The sequence below is a fragment of the Pseudoliparis swirei genome, chromosome 24 (genome assembly GCF_029220125.1).
Source record: "Pseudoliparis swirei isolate HS2019 ecotype Mariana Trench chromosome 24, NWPU_hadal_v1, whole genome shotgun sequence".
NCBI classification, from domain to species: Eukaryota; Metazoa; Chordata; class Actinopteri; order Perciformes; family Liparidae; genus Pseudoliparis; species Pseudoliparis swirei.
In genome coordinates, this window is record NC_079411.1 from 10,222,375 (window position 1) to 10,238,986 (window position 16,612).

A 16,612-nucleotide genomic window follows, 5' to 3' on the forward strand; every position below is an offset into this window, starting at 1 on the left:
ACACTACTTTGTCGCACATATATTACGTCATTGGTCACGTTCACTCAGCTGTTCACATCACATCGCAGAAGCAGGAAACGAATTTTGTTTACGTATTTTAATGCTATTTTCAAGTTAATTCCGTCGACATGGCCGTACACCTTAACCATTAAGTGTGAGTAGACTCGATTTACGTTATTGTTTTTCTATCCGGTCCAATAAAGAACGTACCATTATGTTCCTCATATAAACTAATCTCGCACAGTGGGCTTATCTGCAGCATCATTATGGGCATGCCTTTTCATTTCCAAAGTGAATGTACAACTATATGATGTGAATCCCGGTATAGTACTACCATGTATGATCACGAGTACTTGCAATGCCAGTGTTAAACTAGCTGTCACTTGTTGCTTTAATGGTTATCCTCAGCCAGGGTTAATCATGAATACATGTAGGCCTAACGTTAACCATTTAACATTTCATTCATGCTTTTAAATTCACAGCATGGTATGACACAAAGGATAATATGAGTTACTATATCATGGAGATGATTCCAATGTTCTGCTCATTAATAGATGTCTATTATTCACATGTTGCAGTCTCTCTCCCATCATCAAAGCTTCAAGCCAGTAGCAAGATGAGGCCCCTCAAAGACGCCGAGCTGGGGGCCTTCACCTTTTTTGCCTCAGCGCTCCCTCATGATGTCTGTGGGAGCAATGGCCTTCCTCTCACCCCCAACTCCATCAAAATCCTAGGACGTTTCCAGGTCCTCAAAACCATCACTCACCCCAGACTCTGCCAATATGTGGACATGTCCAGAGGGAAACACGGTATAACTTTCTGTCGGGGTGTAATACTACCGTATATCCTCTCTTCCTATTTTATATCATTTCATGTTATTTGCGCAAACAAAGTAGTATCTGAGTATTTATTAACTTTCCAACCGGGTGATGGTCGTCTTGTTTCATCCTGTTGTTCTGTGTGGAATGCATGTTTGCTGTGATTTAACAAGCAACAAGTCTGTTGTTAATTGGTTACATCAAGCTTTGTATTTATAATTGGTGAACATAATAATATTGTGTAGGCCTGCATTTTATTGTAGTCCAACAACACAATACCATTACCATGTCACTATTTAAGCAGCTAAAGTTTACTACCCCAGCAGTAGGTATTGTTCTGCCACCTGCAGCAGTTGCACAGGAACCAAATTTAGTCCCTGGTTCCTCTAAAATGCAAGTTTAGTTCCTCAGTTCCTCAAAAGGATCTTGGTTCCTTGGGAAAGTTCTCAGATGGGTATTGTTTTGTACTGCAATACTGTATATCATAGAGATGTGAAAAAACATAAATGTATGCATGCATTTTTGTAACCTTCAAAGTGTGTTTTCACCTTGCTCTACAGAACGGCTGATTGTTGTTGCTGAACACCTTGAAAGCAGTTTACGTGACTTCCAGAAACAGGGGAAAACAGCAAGGTGAGATTTTTCAAATAAAAAAATCCTCATTTTGAAGTAACTACATTGTATATACTGCATGTATCTTAACTTTTGCTGTCTTTTCTCTGACTCGGTAACCACTTGGTTTAACACACACTGTCGGGTATTTGTTATTTTAGCCCAGAGAATGTGCTGCAGATAGCCTATGAGGTCCTTGAAGGTCTGGAGTTTATGAACAAACATGGAATGGTGCACAGAGCCCTCAGCGCACACAATGTGCTCATGGACTGCAAGGTAAAATTTAAAAGTCGATGAAATGATTACTTAATGTAATGCTGTCACTGTAAAATAGATTTCTTTTTTCATCAAAGGGAAATGTCAAGCTGGCAAAGTTTGGCCTTTATCACATGACTGATCATGGGGCCGATGTAGATTTTCCCATTGGGTACGTCTTTTTCTCCTCATTCATCACAGAGAAAGGTCCATTAGCACTCTGGAACTCTTTAACTGTTGGCACTGAGCAATGTGCAACGTCTGTTAAGGTCAATGTTTCACTTGTGTCTGTTTGCTGTTAGTCAAATCATAAAAAGGGCAATTGACCTGAACATTGATGCATAATGGCCCATTGCTTTTTCAGGGAAACCAGCTTTTGGGATATCAAAATAGCTTCCTGTTATAGAAACTGTAACAGATCGTTGGACTTTTGTCCTAATCCAAAGGCCCCTGGGTTCTATAAAGTATATCTCTGTAATATCCTTTTGCAAATTGAAAAGAGGAATGATGGCACATATCCATGACTCTCAATGTCATCTGGATGAAAACAATTTAATAAATGGAACTGTTAAACGACTATGCACATTCTTAGAACAGCTGAATGAAAATATGTGACTTAATGACAGAAATGTGTGCAATGTCATCACTTTTCATGGAAGCAATTTTGTAAAATAATATTACGTATTCATTTACAATATGGAGTTGACATTATTAAAACCTAATAATTCAACAAAGCTGACGAATAAATTAAATACTATGACGGGATGTTTCTACACTGAGGGTTTGAACCAGTAATTCATCGTAGTGTAACCGGAGTCAAATTCCATGTATGTGCAAACCTACATGGCCATTAAAGCTGATTCTATTCTATTCTATTCTATTCTAGTGTTTGATTGTATAGGGAATGCTGGATATCTATATAATTTAGAGACTGACAAAGTACTGTGCTTATCTGCCATGTGAACATGACCTCAGGTACCCATCATGCCTTGCTCCAGAGGTGATCGCTCAGGGCTCCTTCCACCCCACTGACTCTTCCCACGACGAAGCTCCTCTGCCTTCAGGACCCAAATCTGATGTCTGGTCGCTCGGGGTGTTGTTGTTTGAATTATGTGCTGTACGAATCCTTTAAGAACCTCTTCAGACAAAAATAAGGCGCTCTTACAAGATGTTTTGATGCTGTTTGGGCTAACCTGAACTTAAGCTGCATGGATAATTTGCCCCATTAAGTCTAATGCTGTGAATCAATTACAGGGTCGACGACTGCTGCAGAACATTGATATTAGTGAGAGATTGAAATTCATCCTAACCTTGGGTAAGTAAAAAGGACATAATTAATCGAAGCACTGAGCAATATGTTCCTTCATTCAATTAGGCTGACTCTGATATTGTGTGTCACTCTCAGGTTGCATAGACGACATCGTCACTGTCCTCGCTGAGGAACATGGTTGCCTGGATGCCATCAAGGTGAAGTCAAAAGCCTTGGCTGACTTAATCTAAGTTAATAATGTTGACAAGAATACATAGAGACAATTGAATGGTATTTTTTTAAGTAACATGCTTTTAGACATTACTTGGAAACTAGGTTGTATTATTGGCGTCACAATATTATCCAATATATTATCATAGTTAAGTTTTTTACTCAGCAATAATACGAAACTTCCCAATGAATCAGGATTGAATTTAATTTTTTGCCTCATTAAAATGTTATCAAAATTGAGAATATCTTCCTGATTTAGATCAAGAAATATCCAAATTATAAACACAAGCCTAATACGCTGACAGAACATTTGTTGCCAACTTGACTTAAATACTTACAGTACCGAGCTAGATTTAATATTTTCCATTCAATTAGAATACTTTAAAACATTTTTATTTTAATGTATTTAACTTAGATAATATGTTTTTTTTTACAGGAGTTGCCTGAAAATGTCCTCGAGTTATTAAGGAAATGCTTGACCTTCCTTCCTTCCAAAAGGTAAATGCAGTGTGATGGATTTATTTTAATTAAAGGCAGACCGTTTTTTTGGACATTTTTCTGTCATGACCAAGATGTCTTTGTGTCCTCCAGGCCGACCCCTGCAGACCTGCTGGGAGACCCTGTGTTTAGTGGCGTCTCGCGCCTCTACACACCCTTCAAGAAGCCCGTTAGTCTGTTCTCTTCCTCTCTACGCTGTGCACATCTGGAACTCCCAGAGGACATCAGGGAACTTTGCAAAGGTCGTCCTCAACCTCACACAACTGTACATGCAGCCTGACACCACACTTCATGCTACATGCCACATGCAATCACCTGCCATCGCTTCTTCCTTGTGACTAAAACATTTTTATTTCTCAAAGAATTTATTGCCTTGAAATAGGTTTGTCAAGCATCAATATTAATAATAGTAGCAGCATGTATTGCCAAAATATCTAATTGGTGTCCTCTGAGATTTTTCTTTGATACTTGATGATACTTTAATTCAGGTTCTTGAAATCACAGTTAATTTGTATTCTTGCTCCTATTTCTTATTTCCACACATTGCAATTTGTTCCAAATTCAATTCAATGAAACATAGTATAGTACAGCTTTATGAAAATAAACAGGACTAAATACTAAATCCATGTAACACATGACAGACACACGAGTGACTTTTTTGTGGATGGGGATGAATGTTTTAGTTCAACAGGATTGTTACACCTCAGTTTTTTGTGCAGTCCTGTTGTTAATTACGAAAATGTGTTCAGTGACTCCACAAAAGCTCAACAAGGAACATCATGTTGACAGCACAATATAGACTATTTACTCTGTTAAGAGATTACCAGAGATTTGTCGGCCAAATGAAATCCCATATTTAAAATATTTATCTAAAAAATAATTCCAAACAAGGCACGTGCACAGATAGACACCTAGTGGTGCTCAAGCACGGTGTTGGTCCCCTGATGTTGTGAGGGGATAAATTAACCACAACATTAGCGCTGCTGAAAACATTACATAAACCCGTGATTTCAAAGCCTTGTCCAGCTGTTTACTGACGTCATGTTTAATGAAGAGAGAGAGAGGGATATACAGGCAGGCATCTTCTTTGGTAAAAGCATGTGTAAAAACATTTAGACAGGACATTTAAAACAACACATGTATGTGTATTTAGGTCCTCCAGCAGCACTGGGTGGGGTGCTGGGTGTGGGGATGATGGAGGAAACCGCTCTGGGGAAAAAAAGCTGTTCCTCAGCCTGTTAGTCCGGGTTTTAATAGTCCGGAATCTTCTTCCTGGTGGCAGTGGAACAAACAGAGAGTGCCTAAAGTGACCGCTCTTGTTGTTAAAGTGACTGTCCTTATTTGTTTCAGTGACCGCTCTTGTTTGTAGGTATAAGCAGGCGCATTTACAGGAGTTGGAAGAGTTTACAGTTGTTATTGATCGGTCAATAAGAACTTTATTGTCATGTCAAATTTATAAAGATTTTTTTTATCAATACCAGAAAACGGGTTTAAACTTTGCCGTTTAGCTATTCCTTTGGACACAAATCGTTGAAGAAAGAGACAGAGAAATGAAGATGGAGCTGAAGTTCAAACTTCAACCGAAGTCCACTGCACTCCAATGTAGAGTAACTGTTCACCTAATTGTTAAGCAACGCCTTCATCATTCCTGACGGTTTATTAATTATTTTACAATGTCTAATGGTGATACAAACAATCTGACCCTCTTTATCTTGTGATTGGTCAGCTGTTGGTTGTCAGAGTCGTCACAATCAGCCATCTTTCTTTTGACGCTTGGTGATGCGCAACTGCTGCTGCTTGAGGTGGACGGAGCTGCAGAGTTCTTTCTAACCCTTTTTATCTTTCAATTGGACAACTGGTGGTTGTCAGAGTCGTCATCATCAGCCATCTTTCTCACAAAGCTTGGTGAGAAGCAATTGCTGCTGCTTGAGGTAGACGGAGCTGGAAGGTCTCTCCGGGTCCTGTTGCTGTCATCATCTTGATGACAAGCACAGTGTGCTCTATACATTAATGAATCGGAGGTTAACATTAAATATTTTTACAAATATACTGACTGATTGATAATGATGTGAGTGATGGAGGCAAGCTTACCTAAGCCATCCACACTGGACCCTTTTTGACGGATGAGGGGTTTCGCTCGTCGTCTCATTTTTGTCATCAACTTTTCTTTTCACCCCTTGACCTTCCGAGTAGAGCAGGGATGAGGGTTGATGCCTTGTGGCTGGCTAAGGGCAGAAGCAGGAGGAAGGTTCTGTTGGACACTATAGGCGCTCCCTGATGATGACCCGACCACTGCTTTCCCACTGCCAGTAGTCCGGTTCTCACAGAGGTCCATTGTCTCAAAACAGGACCGTACACTGCAAACAAATGACGAATTACATGAATAAACTTCCACATTCAGATTGTAAGATAGATGAAGTGTTCTCTTCCACACACACCAATACAAGTTTAATAACTGAAATCTCAACATCGACTTACTAGGGGCTGACATGGTATCTGCTGGACATGTGGTGCATGCTGGTGAATTGATGCTGGAGCACCAGACGGGGTGTAAGGAGCAGCAGCATTTGTGAAACCTATATTAACATATCTCCACCTTTTTAAGTTGTTGTAGTGATCTTGTAAACAGACAATTGGCTCATTTTGAGTGACATTTTAATTTGTTGTATATTATGAATATGATAATATTGTCATAATATGATAATATTGTGCTAGAAGTTACACATTTGGCTTATTCCAATTACTAAGAAAGCACACTTTGTTATTAGTATGCTATATTACTTTGTACACTACATACTATTGTCCATTAAAATATTATAAATGTATTACCAGGCCCTCGACCACAAGGGCCATCTAGTTGCATTATATTGGAGAGAAGAAAGACACCTCTATGGACGATATCTACGACACACAACTCACACCAAAACAATCTAGATTGATAAATAATGGGCTCAAGAAATCCGTGGTTTCAAAGCCTTGTCCAGCTGTTTACTGACGTCATGTTTAATGGAGAGAGAGAGGGAGAGATATATAGGCAGGCATCTTTTTTGTGTTGTATAAATGCTTTTTAGACCATTTCTAAAGTGTGTTGAAAGTATGTTTATCAATGTCACGAGAACTCACAGCGAGAAAATAGCAGCTAGACTATTCTAACAATGCTAGCTCTCGGTCTCATGCTATCCTTGTGTCGCATTGTTTTATGTGTTATGTATCTCTTTGTTTGGTCTGTTCCAGTCTTACAATGATCAATCTTGTAGAAAACGGACAACACGGCTCAGCTAAAATAGTTTTAATTTACAGTAAAGTAACAACACAAGTGATTCAAACAATAGTTTCTCGTCTTCATCACTTTCAATAACACATTTTCGCTGCTTCTGAATACCCCTTGGCTGTTGATGTCTATCAACATCGCTCATTTTGAAAATGACGTCAGAGGGAAATACGGATCCGTATCAGACCAGCAAGGAGGGCGATACGTGGCTGGCATGACAACCCATTAGCCAATCAGAACACTTGTACTGTTGTTGCCATATAATAATTCATCTTTATTCATAAAGAAAATGTAAGCTAGCTGTCTAATCCTGCCCAGAGGAAACGCAGGTCGAGGACAGCTTCACTAGTCTATTGCTACTTATGCTTCAACTCTGTCACAAAACATCTTTGGCAATGGGTGCCCTTTTTTTGGTTTGAGCACCTGCCCCCCAAAATGTTTGTGCACGTGCCTGTTCCCCTGCCATATGAAATAACATGTCTTGATGTCAGGAGATGATATTAAACTTGCTAATGAAGTGATAATTTAACTGGATCTGCTCCAGCGCCACATGTGCCTATGGTGGGGTGTTGACTGTGTGTGTGTATGTGTGTGTGTGTGTTTGTAATTAGATGATGATAATAAAGACTACCTGTCGGAGCGGGCCATAGATGAGGTGTACCATCTGTGGTGTCTGGCGGGGGGAGACCTGGAGAAGGAGCTGACCAACAAGGAGATCATACAATCCAAACCTCCGATCTGCACACTGCCCAAGTACACGCACAAATATACGCTGATGATGAAGGCATATGCAAACTTCAGCTGATATTCAAACTTGATAAAACACCTCGCTCTCTCTTTCTTTTTCTCTTCAGTTTTGTCCTGGAAGACGGGGAATCTTTTGGCCAGGGGAGAGACCGGAGCTTCTTGCTTGACGACACCACAGTGACGTTGTCTCTGTGCCAACTCCGAAACGTAAGGCGACAAACTTGTCAGCAGACATGTTCAGTATTGCGTTCATGTTTGGTCAAAGGGTTGGGTTTTGATGTCGGGTTTGGAGAGATGGAGCAACTAAAATATCACAATATGTTCACCGAATACCTTGATATCGAAGCTGTAACAATATCGCCGGGTTTACTATTGGTGGTTTCAACAAATATTTACATAATGAGATTTTTTAATATGATCAATCAGTAATGTGGATATTACTAAGTAAGAAAGGGCAACATATCGCACAGCTAAAATAGTCTGGTAATTTCTGAAAATTACATCACATTATTGTAACGCAACCTTTAAAACCAGGTATTGGCACTTAGTATGATATCTAAAATCAAAGACAATATCGAGTCTCATGTTGCCCAGCTTTTATATTTTACCATCATTAAGTTCGAAACAAAGGGAAGAAAACATATGGAACGGAGCATTAACCTTTACATTAGATTGATACATTGATAGGTGCTTCTTCATCTCACGAGCTGACAACTATTCCATAAACAATACATCACTACATTTATGCAGTTTCAAAATGCACCCTTTAAGAGACTTTAATTGTACATCCATATTGTGTTTTTCATTTTTCAGAGACTGAAGGATGTTTCAGGAGAAGCCTATTACCCTCTACTGGAAGACGAGTAAGCAATCTCCATCCTTAACTTTCAGTTTTGGGCCCTCCACCCTGTCACGATTTTTCACCCCCCCCCCCCCCCCATCCCCTACCGTCATTTATTTGGGCTTGGGTAATCTCATATTCCCTTTACTTCTCCCTCCTTCAGACAGTCGAGTCTGCCCCAGTCCAACAGCAGCAATGAGCTGTCGGCCACCGTCACGCTCCCACTCATCATCCGAGAGAGAGACACCGAGTACCAGCTCATCCGCATCATCCTCTTCGACAGGCTGCTCAAGGTCTGCTCCACACAGTCACACATACGCACACACTTTAACAGCACATTTACACTCGCAAACACAAGCATGTCTTCCACAATTAGTCAGAGAGCCTAAATATGTCAGTGCCTATGTCAATTATTATTTCTATTATCACGTTATCAGTTACTGTTGTCAAAGCATGGTAATGTATACTCCGTTTCCTATTTTGTCTTCAGGCTTATCCTTACAAGAAGAACTCAGTGTGGAAAGAGGCCAGAGTGGATATTCCCCCGCTTGTTCGAGGTCTGGCGTGGGCAGCACTGCTTGGCATAGACGTACGGGAGAATTGTTCTGTGTTGAGGAAAGCTGCAGTATTAACGTTGTTTTAAACAGAATTTGATCAGTTATTTATTTATTTATTTTACACAGGGAGACATTCAAGCCAAATACGAGAGCACTGACAAGGATACTCCCATCCCAACTGACAGACAGGTAACTTTTTTTAAAGAAGATACAGCAGTAACCTGTTTGAAATGTTTTTGACTTCATTCTTTTGTTGGGTGGGATTTTGTGCACGCCTCCAGATCGAGGTGGACATCCCGCGCTGTCACCAGTATGATGAGCTGCTGTCGTCTCCTCAGGGCCACATCAAGTTCAGGCGTGTGCTGAAAGCCTGGGTGGTCTCCCACCCTGACCTGGTCTACTGGCAGGGTTAGACACGGCTCTGCGTCTTTGGATGTTTCTAGTGTATCTCATTTTTCTTTTTGTCTTACCCTCTGTTGCAACCACCAACACGCTCCCACACCTCAACCCTCCTCCTTTGTTTGCGTTATTCCTTATTGTACTACATATGTCCGGACACTAGATGGTGATCATGTCACATCTTGTAAATTCCCTTTTTTTAGGTTGTTGTGACAACAATTTTTTACGATAAAGTATTTTCTTTCCATCATTTCAGGTTTGGATTCACTGTGTGCCCCGTTCCTCTACTTAAACTTTAATAATGAAGGTAATTATTGACATTCTAATAGCTACTAGTTTAACACTGCTTACCACTTACCACTGCTTAGTTCTTTCTTAGTTTTTGACTTCCTTTCATATTTCTCCTGTTCTGTTACAGCCCTGGCATATGCCTGCATGTCTGCCTTCATCCCCAAGTACTTGTACAACTTTTTCCTGAAGGACAACTCTCATGTCATTCAAGGTGAGGTTTACGACTCGACGACCCACTTATTCTGCTGTGTTTTGCACAGCAATGCAGTTTTGTGATTTTAAAGCTCTTGATATAAATTAAACATAAGTTCAAGCTTACTTGTTTCCTCTTAAGACATCAAGTGATTTTGTGATGATGTAATCAACTGCCACTGCAAGTTAAGTCATACGTATTAAATATGGTCAGTGCATTCAGCTAAGTCAGTGGTTCTCAAACTGTGGGGCAGGTGGGGGGCGCGGGTGTCATACACAGTGCCGTGAACTACACAAGGGTTTGACCGATGCTATCAGCGTGGTCAATTTCATAAAAACAAGGTCCCTGAAAGCACCACTGTGGTCCGCACTCTGTGAGGAGACGGGAGCCTTCAGCTGGTTCACAGTGAAGCTCGGTGGCTGTGACGAGGAAACGTGTTGTCTTTGAGCTCAGAGACATTAAACATCCATCATGTGATGACATGTCATACAGGACAATACAATTGAAATTGTACACATATTATCCATACACATATTATTCTGCAAAGAGGAGGTGGACTCAGTTTATCATTTATTTTATCTTTGTAACATTTCACATATATATACTTTTTGGAGTCAAATGTATTAATTCAATGATAATTATTACCTTTGCTGATGGCTCACACATATCTGCAATAATTTTGTTTTGCACCGGTTGCACATTATTGTTTTGAAAAGATATTTAATGTAAAACTCAGTAAAACTCTTTATTGCCAAATATTTGAACTTTTTTTATTTAGTCTTTTCACAGGTTTCACTTATTGTTATTATCTTGAAAAGATATCTAGTGCAAAACATGTTAATTGCAGCCACAATAAGCTATTTGCCAAATATTAGTTATATTTTGTACAACTTGTTTTACATTGTTTTTGTCTGATGGAGTTATCTGGTTTAATTAAAAGTGAATGCAATTTTCTTTATTATATTATTTGAAAAAGCACAGATGGAGGAGTCACACAAAGTTGTTATTTCAATAAAAATTCAGCGAGGACCATTTAGTTAAAATGTCGGTGGGGCACGAACATTTTTGTTCCTCCGAAGTGGGGCGCGACAGAAAAAGTTTGAGAACCACTGAGCTAAGTTCAAAAACAAATTATCCCTGGCTGGCACGGAGCATCAGGCCCTCAGCTCAATGTTGATTACATTTTGGCTCCATGTTGTTTCCGAAGCTGTAAAAACTAATTTCAGTTTGTCTTAATGGAGTTTGCAGCTGAGCCACATCATTTAGAGATGGAGAAACAAATGAAACTGCAAAAGCCCGCAGAGAAACGTCACAAGCAATTCTTATGTGACAACAGCTCCACCAAACACCTCTTGAACTCAGAGGGGAATGTGGCTCTTATCCTTTCATCCGCTGCTAGATACCCTGGAGAGCGAGCTAATGTTTATCTGTCTGGTTGAAGGATCTTTGTTCATTAACAATGTGGTGCCAGTACAGCATTACAATGTTTCCATTTGACATGTGCGGAAGTTAATTTCCACTGGTTGCACATTTGATGAGCAGTCGAGCTGCAACATTTTGTCTTTTGTCTCTTTGCAACCGATGGTTAAAAAAAGGAATCTACACATTGAGATCTCATTGTTTCATGACTGATTTACTAAATCCAATCATGTATGATGCATGTTTGTGTATGTTTATGTCTGTGTAATACATCTTGTGTTCTTACTGTTGACTGTTAACGCTTACTGCTTGTGTGTCATTGGTTAAGTTACTGTTTGCCAAAGGTGGCACATGTATCTGAGGTTGCTTACTCCTACTCTAAAGTCTTTGGTCGAGTACACTTCCTTTTGGGTTTTTAGTTCTCAAGCTGTACAATAAATTATATATATTGACCTCTTTCCCTTTTGCTTGTATTTCAGAGTACTTGACCGTCTTCTCCCAAATGATTGCCTTCCATGACCCAGAGCTCAGCAACCATCTAAATGAGATTGGCTTCATCCCAGACGTAAGTTTCCAAGAGTGCAAGTGACACATTGACGATAATAGGCAGCAGTGGAGGGCATGCAGGATAACAACATTGTCTTTTATTGCAAGTCAAAGACAGTAAGAAGTCATTCCAGTTGTTTTCTCCCTATGAAGGCCAAAGGAAATGACCATCCATATATCACTGTGTATATCTTTTCTTTTTTGTTCCACATCCTCCTTTTCCAGTATTTGCGGTGAGGGTCAGGTTCTCCCTGTAGTCCACTGGTGATTTATACAGCTGTTAATGTCTGCCATGCACACTTAATGATTGTCCTCTGCCAGGCTTACCTTATTTCTCTTACTATATGCCACCTCTTCTTGCCCCTCACTCCAGGTCGGCTCAGACAGTAACAAGGTTACAGTGTCTACAGTGTCTCTGGGGTTTCGCTTAGTGCGCTGATGAGTGGGTGTCAAATGTGAACCAGACTGGGACATTACCCGATGAAAAGTGGGGTCTATATCATCAAGCAAGGATCGAGGTGTCCTCTTCCTCCACCTTGCAGTTTCTGATGCTGCAGCTCCTTTTCTAAAGTGGTGCAAGTGATGTTGGCGAATTGTAGATTGTCTGCCTTCATTTAAAGTTCGTAGGAGAACATGAAATTAGGAAAGATACTTTGGCTAGTTGAACACGTGTTCCCTGTCGTTGTTGATGTTACCTGTATATGAGCCACGCCTTGAACAGATGTCTCGTCCATTTTGCTCATCCAATATTCAAACTTGACAGTTCAAAGAAAAGCATGCTGTTATGATGCTGACTTGAGGAGTACCTCATGTACGGAGCTACCAGTATCGACTTGCCTTTCAAAGGAGACTTTGTATACCTGTTTGTGTTGGTAGGCCAGTGTGATATTGGAACAGGCTTTGCGGAGACAGCTTTCATGCTTGATGTCGACCCCAGTAATTAAACTTTACCGACCACGAATCCCCTTTTCCTCTGTGAACTTCAGAGAACCCTCCTAACTGTTGTTTTACTAAAGAAACAAATCCATCGGCCATAAAAGACTGAATGCTACTGCAGTATGAAATGGATTTGATTCCCATTTATGCTTCCCAAAACATGGTGAGATTAATACAGTTTGTCTTGTGCAAGCAAGCAGAAACCAGAAGTAATCTTTGGAAATGGGATGGCAGTCGAGGACTACGCTCCAGTAATGCCCGAAGCCATCGCCAGAAAATCACATTGCTTGTGGCCAGTGGTTTAATTCAGGCCATTCTCAATTTGGCCACATCTGCTCCCCTGGGTCTGCCATTTACACCGACAATAATCCAATCTGGCTTGACTTGCAGTTCTGCTCGAGAGCGGTTGAGTTGAGAGTCAGTGCGGTGGCTTTCTCTCCTGCTCATCCCTCCTGGGCTCAGAGGAAGTCTGCTAAACAGTCACCAGCTCCCACACAATTAGCTATCAATTATCTGACTGAGATGAGCAGTATTCTTGCACACTCTGCTGCAGACCCCTTTGGTACTGCACATTTCAGAGCCTCAGCGACAGTGGCAGGTGTTATAACAGGTGGTTAATGGTGGAGTGTGTGCGCGGTCTTTATTTTTAATTTGATAGATTTCCTCCAGGGAAAGTGTAGAATGGATAGAACGGAGGATGGATGACGAGATGATTTGTATAATGGGATCCAGGCACGTGCACAGGTAGAGCCCTAGTGGTGCTCAAGCACCAGCCCTTTTGCCCTGGATGAGAAAAGTGCCCTTTTTGTTGGAGCCCACTTTTTTCATTCATCAGTATTGAAGAATAAAAGTTACTCTTTCTGTCATCAAGTCCCCAGAAACGTGTTTTAATATCCGACGGGGCATTTATTTGAGAATTTCGCCCCGACATGCTCCGCGGCGCTCACGAGCCTCCCCCTCCTCCACTTAGTGCTCGCGCAGTGCTCCTCGCGCCACCAAACGGGTGCACCTCTTTCTCCTCTGACCCGCAGCATCAGACACACAGGTCATGACGTGTTTGTCCCCTGACGTTGTTTTGTGATCAATCAACCACAACATTACGCTGCTGAAAACATGACGTCACAACTGGTCCGACGTTTCCTAAAAAAATAAACAAACAAAAACTCACGAATTCCGTGATTTCAAAGCCTTGCAGCTGTTTACTGACGTTTATTATGTTTAGAGAATAGAGAGAGAGAGAAGAGAGAGAGAGATAATTCTTATTCCGTATCTGGCCCGCGGGCCTTAGTTTGAGGACCACTGCTCTTGGCTGTTGATGTCTATCAATATCGCTCATTTTGAAAATGACGTCAGAGGGCAATACGGATCCGTATCAGACCAGGAGGGCGATACGTGGCTGGCATGACGCCCCATTAGCCAATCAGAACGCTTGTACTGTTATTGCTATATAATAATTCATCTTTATTCATAAAGAAAATATAAGCTAGCTGTCTGATGCTGCCAGAGGAAATGCAGGTCGAGGACAGCGTCATCGGTGTGTTGCTGCTTGTGCTTCAACTCTGTCACAAATTTTTTGGGGCATTGGGTGCCCTTTTTTTTGGTTTGAGCACCTGCCCCCCAAAATGTCTGTGCACGTGCCTGGTGGGATCCATTGTTATTTTTCTCCCCATTGACTACTAACCAAGCAGTTTGTTCTTTATGGTCGTTTCTGTTCCTCAGAAGTCATAGAGATGTCTGCTGCATGTTTTAAAGACATCTCTTGAGTGAGAAAGATGTTCACTTATTTCATGTGCGCTCTCAGCAATTTGATTCAACATTAATTTGGCTGAATATTGCATACATTATTTCATACATGTCCTGACTGTATATCTTATCTCTTTTTCTCAGCTTTATGCTATTCCATGGTTCCTGACTATGTTTACACGTAAGTAGCTTTTTGTTGTACTCACAATGTGGATATGATGTATCACTGATCATAATCAAGAACTTTCAGAGGGTAATTTGAGTCTGCTTCAATTAAAGTATGAATAAAAGAGACTGAAAAGGTCAGTGGGTCCAGTATGGACCAGGATCAGTAGGTTTTTGCGTTTTTTGTCTCTGTGACCTTTATTTCTAGCTGCTAATTAGTTCCACATCTGAAAGGAAAGGACTCGACCGCTCGGTCCCACACTACTTCATCCTCATTTCATTTTTTATTTAAATACATCTTAAAGCTCTTTTGAGGCTTTCAACTACATATTGAAGTCTACAGCGGATAGAGTTTGCTCAGTTGTCCTTGATTATCTTTAACAGGATACATAAAAAACAAATTCATGTTCCAAAAACAAGTGGTGAAAAGTAACTGAATACATTGAGTCAAGTACTGTTGTTACTTATCTCAAAACATATGATGTATTATTATTGTTTAAACTAACCAAAAGTACTGTATATGAAGAAGATACAATGAGCTACTTTTAAACAAACTCAACATTTAAGTCTTTCTTACATGTACATAATTATCCAATAATCCAATAATATCTAATAAAACACTGACATGTGCCAATCTTGTTGCTGATACTTATATACTGTAAACCGTTGAAGGCATGGCTTGTATTTTATCCCGTTGTACCTTTTGGCTTAAGTAAATTATTTCAACTATTCTGCCAATGGTCTCTTTTAAAGTACTTCTCTTGTCATGTCATTCTTCGTGATTTTTTTGACATGCTGACTGGTAGTGCGTATCACTGTTTTCAAATTATTTCCCCAAAAGGCCAGGCAGAATTGGATGGTGCACAATACTGTAGTTTTTAAAAGGAAACGGTCGTTTCAATGCTGGAACCAAATCTGACCGAGTGTCACGTCTCTGTGACTGTGACTGAGCCGAGTGGCAGCACTGAGCTGGAGACTTTACAGGGTTCCTGTTGGCCAGTCTGCACCATTTTATGTGTCCAACAAGTGACTCATATACCGATAATGCTCCGAGTTAGAAAAATAACAACCAATTGTGCATTAGATATGAAATACAGTGTTTGTTTAGGTGCTTGTTATCACACAGCTATTGCAAGAATATTGATTACATTGTCATTATTTTACGGTCGGCTGAAAACAAGCGGATAATGTATTCTAACCTTCAGCTCGCGCTGCGATTTTTGAGGTAACAATAAAAAGGAGGAAAAAAACACAGCCAAGGTCCATGGGAAGAATGTGGCGGACAAAATCAATTCCAGGCGCTCTACTCGGGGATGGTAAAAATATAAGGCATTTGATAAATATTGATTTAAAACATTATAAAAATAGCTCATCGCCAAACTTTCCTTCCTCAGGAGAACCTTTAGGAGGGCGTGATGTATTTTTATACCTTTTTGTGCCCGGATTTATTAAAGACTTAAAAATTGTACGATATTGAAAGCCCTAAATTGCATTTTGTGTGCCACATACTAATGAATGTTTTCCCTCTTCAATATAACTTCTAGATTTAAGGGTGAAGATGAACACTCCTGCTGCAAGTGTTTCCTCAAGATAAAAAAATAGAAAGAAAGCGCATAAGGAACTTTGTGGTCGCTTTATTAACTATGAGAAGATACTGTATGTCCATACATGCAACACTGGAGTTGTAAAAAATAAGCTACTTTTGTGAACATTATAATGTTGAGCTTTGGTTGAGACTTACAAACAATAACAATATTACAGATTCCAGCAATAATTGTAGGCTTTCTCGCTTAGTTGTGGAATGTGTTGATTCCAGTAAGCACAATGCAAAGTAAGAGCCC

General features: G+C 40.3%; 1 protein-coding gene across 1 annotated transcript; it reads left to right on the plus strand.

Annotated features, from left to right (window-relative positions):
• The first annotated feature begins 77 nt into the window (after window positions 1-77).
• Window positions 78-16,393, plus strand: tbck (TBC1 domain containing kinase). The gene is made up of 22 exons (XM_056409850.1): window positions 78-154; window positions 579-809; window positions 1,379-1,451; window positions 1,592-1,706; window positions 1,784-1,857; window positions 2,661-2,802; window positions 2,940-3,000; window positions 3,091-3,152; window positions 3,602-3,663; window positions 3,757-3,905; window positions 7,546-7,687; window positions 7,789-7,888; window positions 8,495-8,544; window positions 8,686-8,815; window positions 9,013-9,111; window positions 9,206-9,268; window positions 9,361-9,487; window positions 9,735-9,785; window positions 9,897-9,980; window positions 11,861-11,946; window positions 14,751-14,787; window positions 16,316-16,393. Exons 2-22 carry the CDS (start codon window positions 617-619, stop codon window positions 16,363-16,365), a joined length of 1,950 nt encoding a protein of 649 aa, XP_056265825.1. The 5' UTR covers window positions 78-154; window positions 579-616; the 3' UTR covers window positions 16,366-16,393.
• Window positions 16,394-16,612: the final 219 nt, after the last annotated feature.

Bases quoted from the DNA above. Each gene is read 5' to 3' on its own strand.
- tbck (XM_056409850.1), top strand. From the start codon at position 617: ATGAGGCCCCTCAAAGACGCCGAGCTGGGGGCCTTCACCTTTTTTGCC. The intron at 1,707-1,783 runs GTAAAATTTAAA...TTTTCATCAAAG, and splicing joins ATGTGCTCATGGACTGCAAG to GGAAATGTCAAGCTGGCAAA. The intron at 14,788-16,315 runs GTAAGTAGCTTT...TATAACTTCTAG, and splicing joins GTTCCTGACTATGTTTACAC to ATTTAAGGGTGAAGATGAAC.